This window comes from Arachis hypogaea, chromosome 4 (genome assembly GCF_003086295.3).
Source record: "Arachis hypogaea cultivar Tifrunner chromosome 4, arahy.Tifrunner.gnm2.J5K5, whole genome shotgun sequence".
NCBI classification, from domain to species: domain Eukaryota; kingdom Viridiplantae; phylum Streptophyta; class Magnoliopsida; order Fabales; family Fabaceae; genus Arachis; species Arachis hypogaea.
This window is the reverse complement of record NC_092039.1, coordinates 14581963-14595590: the sequence shown is the minus strand read 5'-3', so window position 1 is coordinate 14595590 and position 13628 is coordinate 14581963. Positions and strand designations below refer to the sequence as shown.

The 13628-nt window shown below is 33.9% G+C and overlaps 1 protein-coding gene across 4 annotated transcripts; it reads left to right on the top strand.

Annotated features, from left to right (window-relative positions):
• Window positions 1-7343: 7343 nt before the first annotated feature.
• Window positions 7344-13609, top strand: LOC112796359 (small RNA-binding protein 11, chloroplastic). 4 transcript variants are annotated; one of them, XM_025838776.3, is made up of 7 exons: window positions 7524-7953; window positions 9236-9383; window positions 11403-11496; window positions 11989-12101; window positions 12749-12817; window positions 12912-13018; window positions 13106-13609. In XM_025838776.3, the coding sequence occupies exons 4-7, from the start codon at window positions 12008-12010 to the stop codon at window positions 13193-13195; spliced, it is 360 nt and encodes a 119-aa protein (XP_025694561.1). In that variant the 5' UTR covers window positions 7524-7953; window positions 9236-9383; window positions 11403-11496; window positions 11989-12007; the 3' UTR covers window positions 13196-13609. The 4 variants fall into 4 exon arrangements, with proteins under 4 accessions (XP_025694562.1, XP_025694561.1, XP_025694563.1 ...); XM_025838778.3 differs by having other exon boundaries at window positions 7602-8996; XM_025838777.3 differs by lacking the exon at window positions 11403-11496 and having other exon boundaries at window positions 7344-7953.
• Window positions 13610-13628: the final 19 nt, after the last annotated feature.

Genomic DNA, 13628 nt, shown 5'->3' with positions numbered 1-13628 from the left:
TCTCTTGCCCCTGCGCAGCCCTCGCACACCGCGCTCCTCCCCTTGTGCAGCTTCGTCACGCCGCGCTACTCCCCCTGCGCAGCTCTGTCGTGCCGCCTTCCTCCACCACGTCGCTTCTCAGTCGGGCCGCCTTTCTCCTCCATGCCGCTCCTCCCGCGCCGAAAATACTCATCGGGTATTTGGATGCGACTGTATTGATAATGTTTGTTCACTATTCTAGAGGATTTGTAGTGCTTTCTCTCTCCTGTTTTGTCTTTTTTCTGTTAATAAACGTGTTTATGTTGTTCTTGCTGACTTTTTTTTCACGATTAATGAAAGGAAAAGTATATGGAACTAAGAGGTTACCAGCCAAAAACTAAACAAAACCATATTAATTTATATTAATAATTAATTTTAAATTTTTTAAATTCAAAATTTAAAAAATTTAAAATTAATTAAGTAAACTTAATTAAACCCTATAAAAATCTTCCTCTTCTCTCTCACATTAATCTACCCACCTCCAACAATCACACATACTGACCTCTTTCATTCTTCCCCTCTCACCTCGAATCTCGCTTCCGCAAGCTCAAGTCTTTTCCGGCCACCACCCACCGCGCTGCTACCGAAATATCAACAGCGGTGTGTCTTTTCTCCTTCCGATTCTTCGTATGGGAGAAATGGGTTGAAGTCAAAATCCAAACTTGGCTCCATTTCATTTGGTTCTGGCTCTTCCGATGGGTCTGAAGAGAGTTCATTGTCTTCAATGTTCAAACCAGCAGAAAAGGGTAACAATAATAATAACAAGATCAAAGTGAAAATGAAGAATTCTGGTTCAGCGTCTTCACCTTCTCCTTCGCCACCTCGAAGAGCGGGGTATTTCTGGTGCTCTCCGAGTAAGGATCCGAGGAAGAAGAGTAAGGAGGTTGATGATTAAAGAGACCGCAAACTACACAATTACAGAAATATAAAAAAATATTCATTTAGTATGAAAAAAAAAACATTCTAATATTTAATAAAAGAAATAGTCAGTTATATTTTAGTAAAACTAATTAAATATCTATAAATTTTTTAAAAAAATATGAAATTCTTAAAGAAATTGAGACATTCACATTTGCAATACGAAAAAATTCAAAAAAATATATAAAAAAATCCATTTAGTATGAAAAAGAAACATTCTGATACTTAGCAGAAGAAACATCCATATATATTAACTTGTAGATATTTTGAATTCACCCAAAGGTATTTGGCTGGTTTTTGGCTAATACCCTTTTGGTTCCTTAGCATTGTTCTTAATGAAAGGCATCATAATTTTGGATGTGTTTAATATTATTCTTGTTTTTTTTCGATTAATTAAAGTATAATTTTGAATATTTTAAAAATATTTTTTTATTTTAAGCGCTAAATTTTAAATTATAATCCTAAATTTATTAGGAAAATGCTACTTGTACAACACAAATCAGTCTTTAGTCAGTCTTTAAATCTAATATTTTATTATTTTATTTTTTTAATTAATCAAATTTCCTATTTTTAAGGAACCACTCTTATTTTAAACTTTATTAACTAAAGAGTCTCTAATTTCTTATCACTATAATAAAGCATTTCCTTTATTTTCTCCTTCTCTCTTAACGTCATCATCACCAATCTCTTGTTCACACTCTCTCTCTTTAGTAGAGATCATATTGTTTTCTCATATAGCAAACCATATTGTTCTCTCATATAGTAAAGTTCTCTATTTTAAATAAAAAACTCATGTAAGTATTTTATCCACACATCCGAAACTAGAATATCATTATAAACAGTTAGATATTTTGATTTTGTTAGTTAAAAGTTGGTATTCAAAAGTTTACATCACTGATAAAAAAGAAATAAAAAAATATTAACGACAAATAAATCTCCAAAAAATTGAAAGACACGTCAAAAAGAAGTAAATATTAATTAAATATATATTCTAAAAAACAATTTTAGAAATCAATTTTTGATGCAAATTTTTATGATCATTATTAAAAAATAAAATTCTTTCATCCTTAAAATTTTGATAATTTTTTGTTAAATATTTTTTTTAAAAAATTATTGTGAATTACCATATATTTTTTAAAAATAAATAAAAAATTAAAAAATTAATTTTGTTTTATATTTTTTGTAAATATTTATTTAAATATTGTTATATAAATTTAGATTTAATAAATAAACTGTTTATTAAATATATTTTTTTATTATTTATAAAAAATATAATATTTATTAATTTTTTTTATTGTATTTTAAATAATTTAGAAAAAGTTTTGTTGATAACGTTTTAAAAGAACTTTTTTTATTTTTTGGTAACAGATTATGAGACTAGTAGTTAACCAGTGAAAGAGAAACCAAAATCCTCCGTCACCCAAATTCGCATACACTGGAGAACCAATATCAGAGTTTAGTAGCCCTACTACCCACACTCACCCCCGCCGCCTTCTCCATCACCGAAAACTCACGTCCACCGCTATCTCACCGCCGTCGTCGCATCTGCTCCAGTGGCCATCCCACTGCTCAAGCTCGTCTCTGCAGTCGCAACGCGTCTCGTGTCACCACTCGTTCTTCCGTCGTACAGCCCCTGTTCTGCCGCGCTCCAGCCCTCCTCTGTCCAGTTTTGCCGCGCTCCATTTCGTGTGTCCATCGTGCTCCCTCTCCCTCACCTCTATGCTCTATGCCTTAGAAGGTATTTTTTGTTATTATTGTTTTCCGAGTTAATTGTTGTTTTTCTGAGTTAATTTCCTTGATTCTTGATTGTTGATTATTGTTTTTGTTGAGTTAATTATTGTTGATTGTTGTTAATTTCTCTAAGTTTAGTGTATTCTTGAGTTTGTTAATTTTGTTTTGTTGTGTCCTTTAATCCTTAGCGTTTTCTTGTTGAATGTCCTGTATTCTTGTTCTGCTATGGCGGTTGACATGTTGAGGTTATGCTGTTAGTGATACAAATGCATGTATTTTGAAAAACTATCTTCATTGTTTCTAGCTTGAACTATTTATATTTGTGAATCTAGTAAATTTATAATCTGAGTGAGTAGGATAACATATTTCAATTTTTGTTCTAGGCTTCCAAATTCATGCTGATTTTTGGATATTATCATCTATTACTCTGTTAGGGATTTTGTGAGCCTTTTAATGGTTATAATAAACTTTTCTTGATACTCTTGAGTGATACACAATAAACTTTTCTTAATACTCTTGAGTGATACACAATGATTGAGATTGAAATTTTATTTGTATTGCTTTTTTTCTCTGAAGCACAACAAATCTTTCATTTTAAGGCTCCAGCATTTTGACTCTGTAAACAACTATCATGGAATATTACGTGTTGGAAGTTACCTTTTGCTCTTTCATATTAGTTAAGGCTAATATTAATATATTGTCCTTCTAAATATTTATGCCATTTCTGAATTACCACAATACATACATGATATATCTTTTGTTTATTAAATCTACAGGTCCTGTAGCAGAAGATACGTTTTATTAATTGAATGCGAGTGTGCCTTGATGAAGATATTTATGCTAGTGATAGATTTGCCTCGATTAGTTGTCTCTTGCCTTCAGCTTTACTCAAGTTAGCTTCTGCTATTTCAAGAGTTTGTTTAGCTTCTTCTGGATCAATGTCACTACTCTTCTCGGTATCCTTTACTAAAATGGTGATCTTATTATTGCCTATTCTAGCAAAACCACCCATCAGAGCCATTGTTACCCATTGGTCATTAAGGCGTATTCTCAAGATACCTATATCTACAGCTGTAGCAATAGGTGCATGATTTGGTAATACTCCAATTTGTCCACTATTAGTGGACAAAATAATTTCCTTCACTTTTGAATCCCAAACAATTTGATTGGGGGTCAGTACACAGATTTAAAGTCATTTCTTCAATTTTCCCTCCATTTCTAAGTTCGTAGCCTTCGCAGTTGCTTCATCGATATTACCCACCAAATAAAAGGCTTACTCGGGAAGACCGTCTAATTCTCCAGAAAGAATCAATTTAAACCCTCTAATTGTTTCTGCTAGACCTACATATTTTCCTGGCGAACTGGTAAATACTTCTACTACGAAAAAAGGCTGTGATAAGAAACGCTCAATTTTTCGTGCTCTTGCTACAGTTAAGCGATCCTCTTCGGATAATTCTTCCAACCCAAGGCTAGCTATAATGTCCTGAAGTTCTTTGTAATGCTGTAAAGTTTGTTTAACTCTTTGCGCAGTTTCATAATGTTCTTCACCAACAATCTGAGGTTGGAGCATAGTTGACGTTGAATCTAAAGGATCTACAGCTGGATAGATACCTTTGGCAGCCAATCCTCTTGATAGTACGGTCGTAGCATCCAAATGTGCAAATGTCGTAGCAGGAGCAGGGTCGGTCAAATCATCTGTGGGTACATAAACTGCTTGAATAGAAGTTATAGACCCTTCTTTGGTAGAAGTAATTCTTTCTTGTAAAGAACCCATTTCGGTACTAAGGGTCGGTTGATAACCTACAGCGGAAGGCATTCGACCCAATAAGGCTGACACTTCGGATCCCGCTTGGACGAATCGGAAGATATTGTCGATAAATAGAAGCACGTCTAGTTCATTAACATCTCTGAAATATTCCGCCATGTTTAGGGCAGTTAAACCAACTCTCATACGTGCTCTAGGCGGTTCATTCATTTGACCGTACACTAGAGCAACTTTTGATTCTCCAATAATTTTTTCATTAATTACTCCAGATTCTTTCATTTCCATGTAAATATCATTTCTCTCACGAGTACGCTCCCCCACTCCGCCAAATACGGATACACCGCCATGAGTTTTGGCAATGTTATTGATCAAAGCCTACTTAAGTGAATGCAGATCCACCTTCCAAGTATCATTGACTTAACCTTCTCCCAAATAAGACCAAAATTGATGCCAAATACAAGAAATGCCAACAGTGAGAGAAAACTACAAAAGATCAATACTACTGCTGAAGTTTTGTTTTATGAGAATGAAAAAGGGTCGGGCTCAAAGCCCCTTATCGGATCCCATTGAAATAGGATCCACACAAGGAAAAGCACTTGCCATTCGTTGGTTATTAGGGGCATCCCGTAAACGTCAGGGTCGAAATATGGCTAAAGAATTAAAAAAAATATTAATAAAATAATTTTTTTATAATAATAAAAAAGAACTTTGTTGTTTAACTTAATTCTTGAATTTCTATGAAAAAAAAATCGGAAAAATCGGGCCCCTCTTTTTTATTGTATGTAATTTGTTCTCAATAAGGATATCCAAGAACAAACAATTTTTATTGGAAATATTCCTCTAATGAACTCCTTGGAAACTTCTATAGTAAATGAAATTTATAGAATTGTAATCAATCAAATATTGGAAAGCCCTGGTATCTATTATCGGTCAGAATTGGACCATAACAGAATTCTGGTCTTTAGCTCTGTTGCTCTTAGAACAGCCTTCAATATGAAATGTTAATTAGCCCGTGGCTACTTCACTATTCAACTCGGGATGCTAACTGTATTCACAGCCTTCCATATCTTGGAACCAGATCTACTTTCTCATCGGCATTCTCTAAATGATTTACGTTATGGTCTTGAACTCTCGATATATCATATGTCTCAGCATGTTCTATTCGATACATGTAGGAGAAGAACCCGACTCGGTATTCTTTTCTTAAAAAAAGAAAAAGATAAGATCCTAGCTGCAGTCGAGGCTCCATCTCTAAATGGATAATATTTTTGTCTTAAGGGATACGAGTTTTTGAAAGTAAAGGAGCAATATAAACGCAGTTTCTATTGCTCCTTTACTTTTTTTTTATACATATTAGCAGATAAAAAAAGAATGGAAACATAAATAGAATTAGAAAAAACAGAAAAATGATAACAAAATCCGTAGTGAAATCTGCCCAATTTTCCCTTCATGTATGGTTACCGGATGCTATGAAGGGGCCTACTCCAATTTCTGCTCTTATACATGCTGCTACTATGGGTCCTACCTCTCTATCTATTTTTGAGATGTTTGGATTTTTCAAAACTCCATGGACATGCAGAAGAGAAATGCTATTCCCACTCCTCAGTAACAGTCGGACGATAATAAAAGGTCATAGCAAACCCCGTTGCTACTTGGACTAAAAAGCAAGTAAGTGTAATTCCTCCTAAACAATAAAATATGTTGACATGAGGAGGGACATATTCAATGGTTCAATGGTCCAACCGAAGTCAAATTGTGGTTGAACCAGTTTAATTAAAAATAAAATAAAATAATTAAAATTTTCAAAATGAACATTATGTTTCATCATTAAAATAAAAAATTTCTAATTAATTTATAATCAACAACAAGCCAACAACTAAGAAATTAACTCAGAATTAGAACAATAGTACAAAATTAACTAAGAAAATTAACAACAATCAACAATAATTGAAGCAGAACAAAAACAACAATCAATTCCTGATTTTTTCTGATAGTTACATGTAGTGACACGGACACAAATGCATGTATTTGAAAAATTCTCTTCATTGTTCCAGTAATAGAAAAGTTTAAGGAAGATAGAGTCTCGAACTGAACAACTATATCTGAGCAAGGGATTCCAAAATGGGAATGATAGGAAGATAGCCCCTAAGATCCTTTTAACATAAGCATAAGCATTGAACACTTTAGACTAGGAGGTAAAGCATTCAGGAGCTGTTACAGAATAAGGTCTGACAGAATCAGCTGTAAAAATAGATTCTCCGCATGCCATGTCTGTGCTTTACCCTGACTTTACTCTAAAAAGCTCTTTCTTTGCAAGTGGCAAGCAGACTATAGCTATGGTTCTATGGTTAATGACTTAATGCTGGAAAGAAGGGTATTCAGGTTTGTTTTTCTTTGTAACGCTGTAAAGTTTGTTTAACTCTTTGTGCAGTTTCATAATGTTCTTCACCAACAATCCGAGGTTGGAGCATAGTTGACGTTGAATCTAAAGGATCTACAGCTGGATAGATACCTTTGGCAGCCAATCCTCTTGATAGTACGGTCGTAGCATCCAAATGTGCAAATGTCGTAGCAGGGTTGGAAGTTAGCTTTTGCTCTTTCATATTAGTTAAGGCTAATATTAATATATTGTCCTTCTAAATATCTATGCCATTTCTGAATTGTCACAATGCATACATGATATATTTTTTGTTTATTAAATCTACAGGTCCTGTAGCAGAAGATACGTTTTATTAATTGAATGTGAATGTGCCTTGATGAAGATATTTATGCTAGTGATAGAATAGAAGTGTTTTTATTTCTGAAGTCTCACTCTTTTGATTGGGCTGTTTAACACTTCAAACCTCAGATATAGTTGTTCAGTTCGAGACTCTATCTTCCTTAAACTTTTCTATTACTGGAACAATAAAGAGAGTTTTTCAAATACATGCATTTATGTCTGTGTCACTACATGTAACTATTAGGGGTGGGCAAAAAAATCCAAATTCTGGATTTTAATCCAAATCCAAACCAAACCATTTAAAAAAAAATCAGTTTTAAAAAAAAAATCCAAACCAAATTGTATTTATTTTATAATTTAGTTTTTGATCCAATCCATTTAAATGGTTTTAAATCCGGATCCAGATCCAGATCCACATTAAGATCCAAATCTTAAAAAAACCCTAATTTCGGATTTCTGATTCGGTGAACTTTCCTCTTCTACTCCTTCGCTTCTTCTCTTTCGATCGGGGAGTCTCCACTCTCCACCGCAGCCGGCACCGAAGCAGGCAACTGGCACCAGCACCGTCTCATTCAACGTTGAACGGGTCTCACCTCTGTTTGACTGTTTCTCTTCTTCTGCCTTTGGTCTTCTCCCCCGTCATCTTCAGTTCTTCACCGTCGCTGACTCATTGTATCAAGCTTTCATTGTATCAAGCTTATCAATCAACTCTACAATTTCTGTCATAGTGTGGGACATATCTGAATCTAGTTCCAGCACAAGCAGAACAAGCAGTAGCCCCTGTTCTAGTTCTCTGTGCCAGGTTTTTGTCTATTTTCATTTTATTTTATTAAGTTTGATTAATTTCCAGGTTCTTTGTGATTTAAGACCAAGAGAATTATACTAAGAGAAATCAGCTACTAAGAATAAGGGTTAGGGTAGTTAGAAGCTCAATCATATGATATATAAACTGAAATTATGAAGCTGCATTGGTTGAGTTTGTGTTGCTGGATTTGTGCTTGATTATGTTGTGGCGAATGTTTAATTGATTTTCATGAATATGTGATTTTATATTGTGATGATTGAATGCTAATGTTATAAGGAAAATTGGTTTGTCAATTTGATGAGTGGTGCTAATGTGGATCAGCCACACGTATTTGGAGATGCTAATCAACAGAGTGGATTTTGGCCTAACACATTTTTCCATTGAAACAAACAAACGAAGAAATTCAAGTGTTATAAGTGTGGGTTCCTTTGTTGAAGTTGGATCTTTTCATGTTTAAAATAAGTATGATTTGGCATATGTATATTTTTATATGAGATGTTATCTTCTGACTTGGACTTGTTATCTTCACATGTCGAATCGCTTTGGTCTGTGGCATAATCTTCCTTTTTGTTGTTATCTTCCCCTGTCATATTGCTTAGATCTGTGGCATAATCTTCCTTTTCTTCCTTTGTTGTCTCAACATCTTTCATGACAGCTAAGAAATCACCACTTCTCTTCTTGTAAGGTGTATAGTGTTCCTCTGGCTTCACATCCTTCAATTTTTCTGAAAGATTCTCAAGATTATTGCTAGCTTCAGTGAAGTTTGATTGGATACTATTTTCTTGCATTCTGACATTCCTGTTAAGAAGCTTAACTCTCTTGATTTCCTCCTCCAATTCCTTCAGCAGCTTCTTGGTTTTTTCTGAATCATCTAACAGCATTTCCTTGTCCTCTTCCAAGCTTTTTATATTTGTCTCAAGTTTTTCTGCTTCTAACATTAGCCTTTTTACCTTTCTGAATCATCTAACGGGACATATCTGTTTCGGTGCACCATTGGTTGCTTATGCTAGCCAGCCAGATATACAGTCTACACTTCCCAGGTTCATGAGTTCACTTGGCACAGTGCTGTGAAATTGACTTTTGTTTCACATTCACTATTAAATATCATCTTGAACCTGTCTTTTTTTTCTACTTTATTTCCTGATTAATAGTTTTGATTCTTTTTTTTCTTTTTGGGGTTGTCAATTGTGTGGGTTCCCCTTTTTTTGCTTTAGGTTGGATCTCTGTTTCTTGTATTTGCCAATTTGTTACTGATTTTAAATTTTGAATTTGTGTCCAGGTCTGTGCTGGTTGTTCTGGGAATTGTATCAGAATCTCAGGTTACAAGTCAGGTACAAACTAGTCAAACAGAGACTGCAGAGACATCCAACTCCGAAAAGGATACGGCGACAGAAAAATCTAAAGAATCATCTATGGCTAGCTGAACTGTAAGTGGTGGAATCTATTATTCAATCAATAGAAAGCCTAGATCCAATTAGACTAACTGGTGCTGCGACTTGTCTCAATAGTATAGGGAATGAAGAACCAGTACTGATAAACTTGTCACATATACCTAGATATAGATTCTAGTTTGGCCATGCTGCTACCTCTCAATAATCTTGGGGAATGAAGAGCGAGATGAATTTATTACAGTTAGGTAGGTCTAGATAGTTTTTGGGCATGAGCTTGTATCATTCCTTCCCTCACTAACAATTCTGTCATAGTGTGGGACATATCTGTTTCGGTGCCTTGGTCTAGTTGAATTGAATGTTTAGAAATAAATTCTTCCTTAAGTGTTTCAATCCTTTCATGAGATTCCTTAACCTTTTGGAATGCTGCATTAGCTTCTTCAGAGTTAATAAGATCTATGCATAGTGATCTTTTCAATTTGTCTCTCTATAATATATATTGTAATTGATTTAAAAAAAAAAACACAGCTTTGATCTGATGAGTTTCATAAATCAACAACTAAGAAAATTATTTCTTTAGTTTTTACACTATGCATATAGTGTTGTATTTTGACCCGTTCTACTTTTGCTGTGCATATATATGCTTCATAATCCATGAAATAATAATAATAATAAATAATAATAAATATATAAATAACAAGATTTTCCAATGTGCATAGGCGCATATAGTACTAGCTAATTTATTAGTCATCCTCATATAAATAACTATAAATTTTCAACTCTTTACCTTTTAAATGGTAGTAAGTAGTAACAGTATTAGTTAATATAAATTGGTGTACCATACCGTAGTAGCTATTAGCTAAGCCACTCTTTTTTGGTGAACCAAAATAAATAAATAAAATTACATATGATATGATTATTATGATGAGCAATGATACATGAAGAGTAAATATTATTATTTTTGAGGTACAGGATAGTAATTTTCATAAATTTTTAAAAACTAGTTTTAAAATTGGATTTTTGGTTGAAGAAACTGGTTTTAAAATTGGATTTTCAAAAACTGGTTTTAAAACTGGATTTTTGGTTACCAAAAATCTGGTTTTAAAACTGGATTTTATAAAAAAACTGGATTTTAGATTTGGATTTTAAAAAAACCAGATTTAAAACTGGTTTTGCATGTAAAACCGGATTTAAAACCGGTTTGTAAATAAAACTGGATTTAAATTTTAAATCCGGTTTAGAACCGGTTTTTGTTTTTTCAAACCGGTTTAGAACCGGTTTTGCTCTTCAATCCAGTTCTGGTTTGGTTTCCTGAACCATAAAACTGGTTTTGAAGTGGATCCAGTTTGGATTTTTAAAAATCCAAACCATGCCCCCACCCCTAGTAACTATCAGAAAAAATCAGGAATTGATTGTTGTTTTCGTTCAGCTTTAATTATTGTTGATTCTTGTTAATTTTTTTAGTTAATTTTGTACTATTGTTCTAATTCTGAGTTAATTTCTTAGTTGTTGGCTTGTTGTTGATTATAAATTAATTAGAAATTTTTTATTTTAACAATGAAATATAATGTTCATTTTAAAAATTTTAATTATTTTATTTTATTTTTAATTAAATCGGTTCAACCACAATTTGACTTTGGTTAGACTATTGAACTATTGAACCAATCACTCGACTGGTTCATTGACCGGTTTAGGTCTCACAACTTTGGTTTTAGTTTAGGACTTGGGTTTTTGTGTTTTCTTCATTAACCTATGATAACCTTTCTTTCTTTTTTGGTCCACTAACCTTTTCTTGGTCATAACCTATAATAATCTACAAGGACAAACATGACTAATTTATAATTTTTAAAAGACAAATTTGATTAAAAAAATCTCTCAAAAACTAATTTAGAAGACTAATTTAAAAAATGAGTGATCTTTTAGGGACTAATTTGACCATTTATTCAACCCTATATTAGTTTGCTTTACCCATTATCCTCTTGCCCCTGGGCCCAGGCCCAGGCCCAAGCATTGATCTGTTTTGTCTTTCTCTGAATGAGGCTTCTCGGCTCTTGCTAGCTGACCTCGCTTCCCTTCTTCTCCGCGGCGGCCTACTCTCTTTTCTGCTTAACAGCTGCCTCCTCTTCTCCCCTCTGCCGCCTCCTCTCCACCGGTCTGCTCCGCCTCTCTGCCTCTACCTCTGTTTTTTTGTTTTTGCTGCTACACTGTTTTAATTTTTATTGTTAATCAAGTGCTAATGTTGCTGTTGCTATCGTTGTATTGTTGTTGGTCCTGCTGTTGCTAAATTGCTGACTAAATTATTGATAAAATTTCTGATCACATTATTGATCAAATTAGGTTGTTATGTTCAATCCTTTTTTTTTCTGGTCATATTATGGTATATACAATCTTTGTTGAGGGTGCCTAAATGCTTATGCCACAGCATTTGCAAAAATAGTAGATACAAAAGCTTTAGATTGGGATTTTGATAATAAAATTTAATATTAGCTTTGTTATTTATGATGGTTGATAATAAAATTTAGTATTAACTTTGTTTATTTTTTATTTGGTACTTGAGATTAGTTACATGAGATTTTGGTGGATAATTTTGGATTTTTTTTATGAATTGTAATAATTGAATATAAATTATTTTGTTGAGTGACAGTTGAAGTTGAAGCTGAAGCATGGAGGGTCTGCGGCAAATATGGTGTCAACAGCACCGGTCTCTTTCTCAGCTTCTTTTCCTCCGATCAATTTCTTCCAAGATTTTTGTCAAAGGTACATAGCTACACACACCCTTTTCGTTTTCCTGGGACTCTCCCTCTCTTGTGTAGTATCATTATTACTATTTGCAAACTTGAGTACCAAAAATTTAGTTTGATTTTTTCAATAGTCTGCTAATTTGAGCTGTTTTCTTGATTATCTTAAAGTTCTGTTCAAGCAATTGCTTTTACTATGGACATTTGAATAACTGCAGAGCACGGCTGGTTATTCCTGCTATTGGTTTTAGCATTGGATTCAAATGGATTGATTCAACATTGGGGGTTTATACTTAATGAAATCTGTTTTGCACATCATTGCTGTAAACGATGATTTCAGAAATAGAAGTAAAGCAAATGGTCCCAGAGCAATTAGAAAAAGGAAATAATAGCATATTACAATGCAACTAAGTAGTTGCAGCCGCCAGCCGCCTTTGAGTAGGAATCAAGCAATAACTTGCATTACTTTAGATTGTGGTATATGGAAAAAGGTTTAGTTTGAGTACAATTTAGCCATCTTAATGCCAATCCTGTTTAGCGTATATGATTTAATGATTTCTTTATTTATTACTGTTATAGAAGTGTTTGATTTGCCTTTGCCCCGAATTTTAAGTTCTCTCGTTTTGTTGTTGCTGTGACATGAACTGAATGAAAATCTTGGTGCAGGTTTAGCATTTTCTACCACAAAAGAGAAATTAGCTGAAGCCTTTTCAGAATATGGCAATGTCCTAAATGGTATGTTCTTCTTCTATTGTCACTACAAGCATTGAACATGAATGTCCCATATTAAAATCTTAATGTACCTGTAAATGTCATTTCCCTTTTCCAGCTGATATAGTACTGAACAAAGCCAAGAACAGATCTAAGGGTTTCGGATATGTGACCTTTGCTAAGGAGGAAGAAGCCCGCAAGGCACAGATGGCTATGAATGGAAAGGCAAGAATCTAGTACCTTTATTTTTCTCTTCTGTGAAATGCCAAAATTCATAAATGAATCAACCCTTTACTTTTTCTTTTGTTGCAGATATTGCATGGACGTGTTCTGTACGTGGATATGGAACCAAATAAGAAACCAGAAAAATCATCTTTTGACAAGGCAACTACTGATGGTTGATTTGATCCTCAGTGATGCTTTGCATAACCACTAATTATTCTGACTCACAAGGGGGAACTTGATACATTCCAAGCCTAAGATTAAATTGTGAATTTAGTAGAATTCTCTTTAGAGTTAGCAACTGGCTTGAACATAGTGTATCAGAATGGGACCTTAAACATGAGAAGAAGGAGCTGCATCTCCTCTCAGTGTTTTGCATATAACAATGTTGTTTTGTTCACATTGTATAAGTTCTCTCTATTTTGATCCACCAATGATGTTAAGCGTGGTAGTGGTCACATTCACACCTAGTAACGGGTCCCTGGTTGCTAATCATGCTTGTTGAGAAGCAAATTTTTATGTAAACACCTTTGCAAAGCATGGCATGCTCGTAAAGGATGAGATCTCAATAAATCTCTGTTTATTTTCCTAGTAGTCATGCCTGTCACTTTAA

What these genes read in the sequence shown, in the direction of transcription:
- LOC112796359 (XM_025838777.3), top strand. Translation starts at nt 12,008, where the DNA reads ATGGAGGGTCTGCGGCAAATATGGTGTCAACAGCACCGGTCTCTTTCT. An exon ending in TTCCAAGATTTTTGTCAAAG is followed by an intron (nt 12,102 to 12,748) that starts GTACATAGCTAC and finishes ATCTTGGTGCAG; the next exon opens with GTTTAGCATTTTCTACCACA. An exon ending in AGATGGCTATGAATGGAAAG is followed by an intron (nt 13,019 to 13,105) that starts GCAAGAATCTAG and finishes CTTTTGTTGCAG; the next exon opens with ATATTGCATGGACGTGTTCT.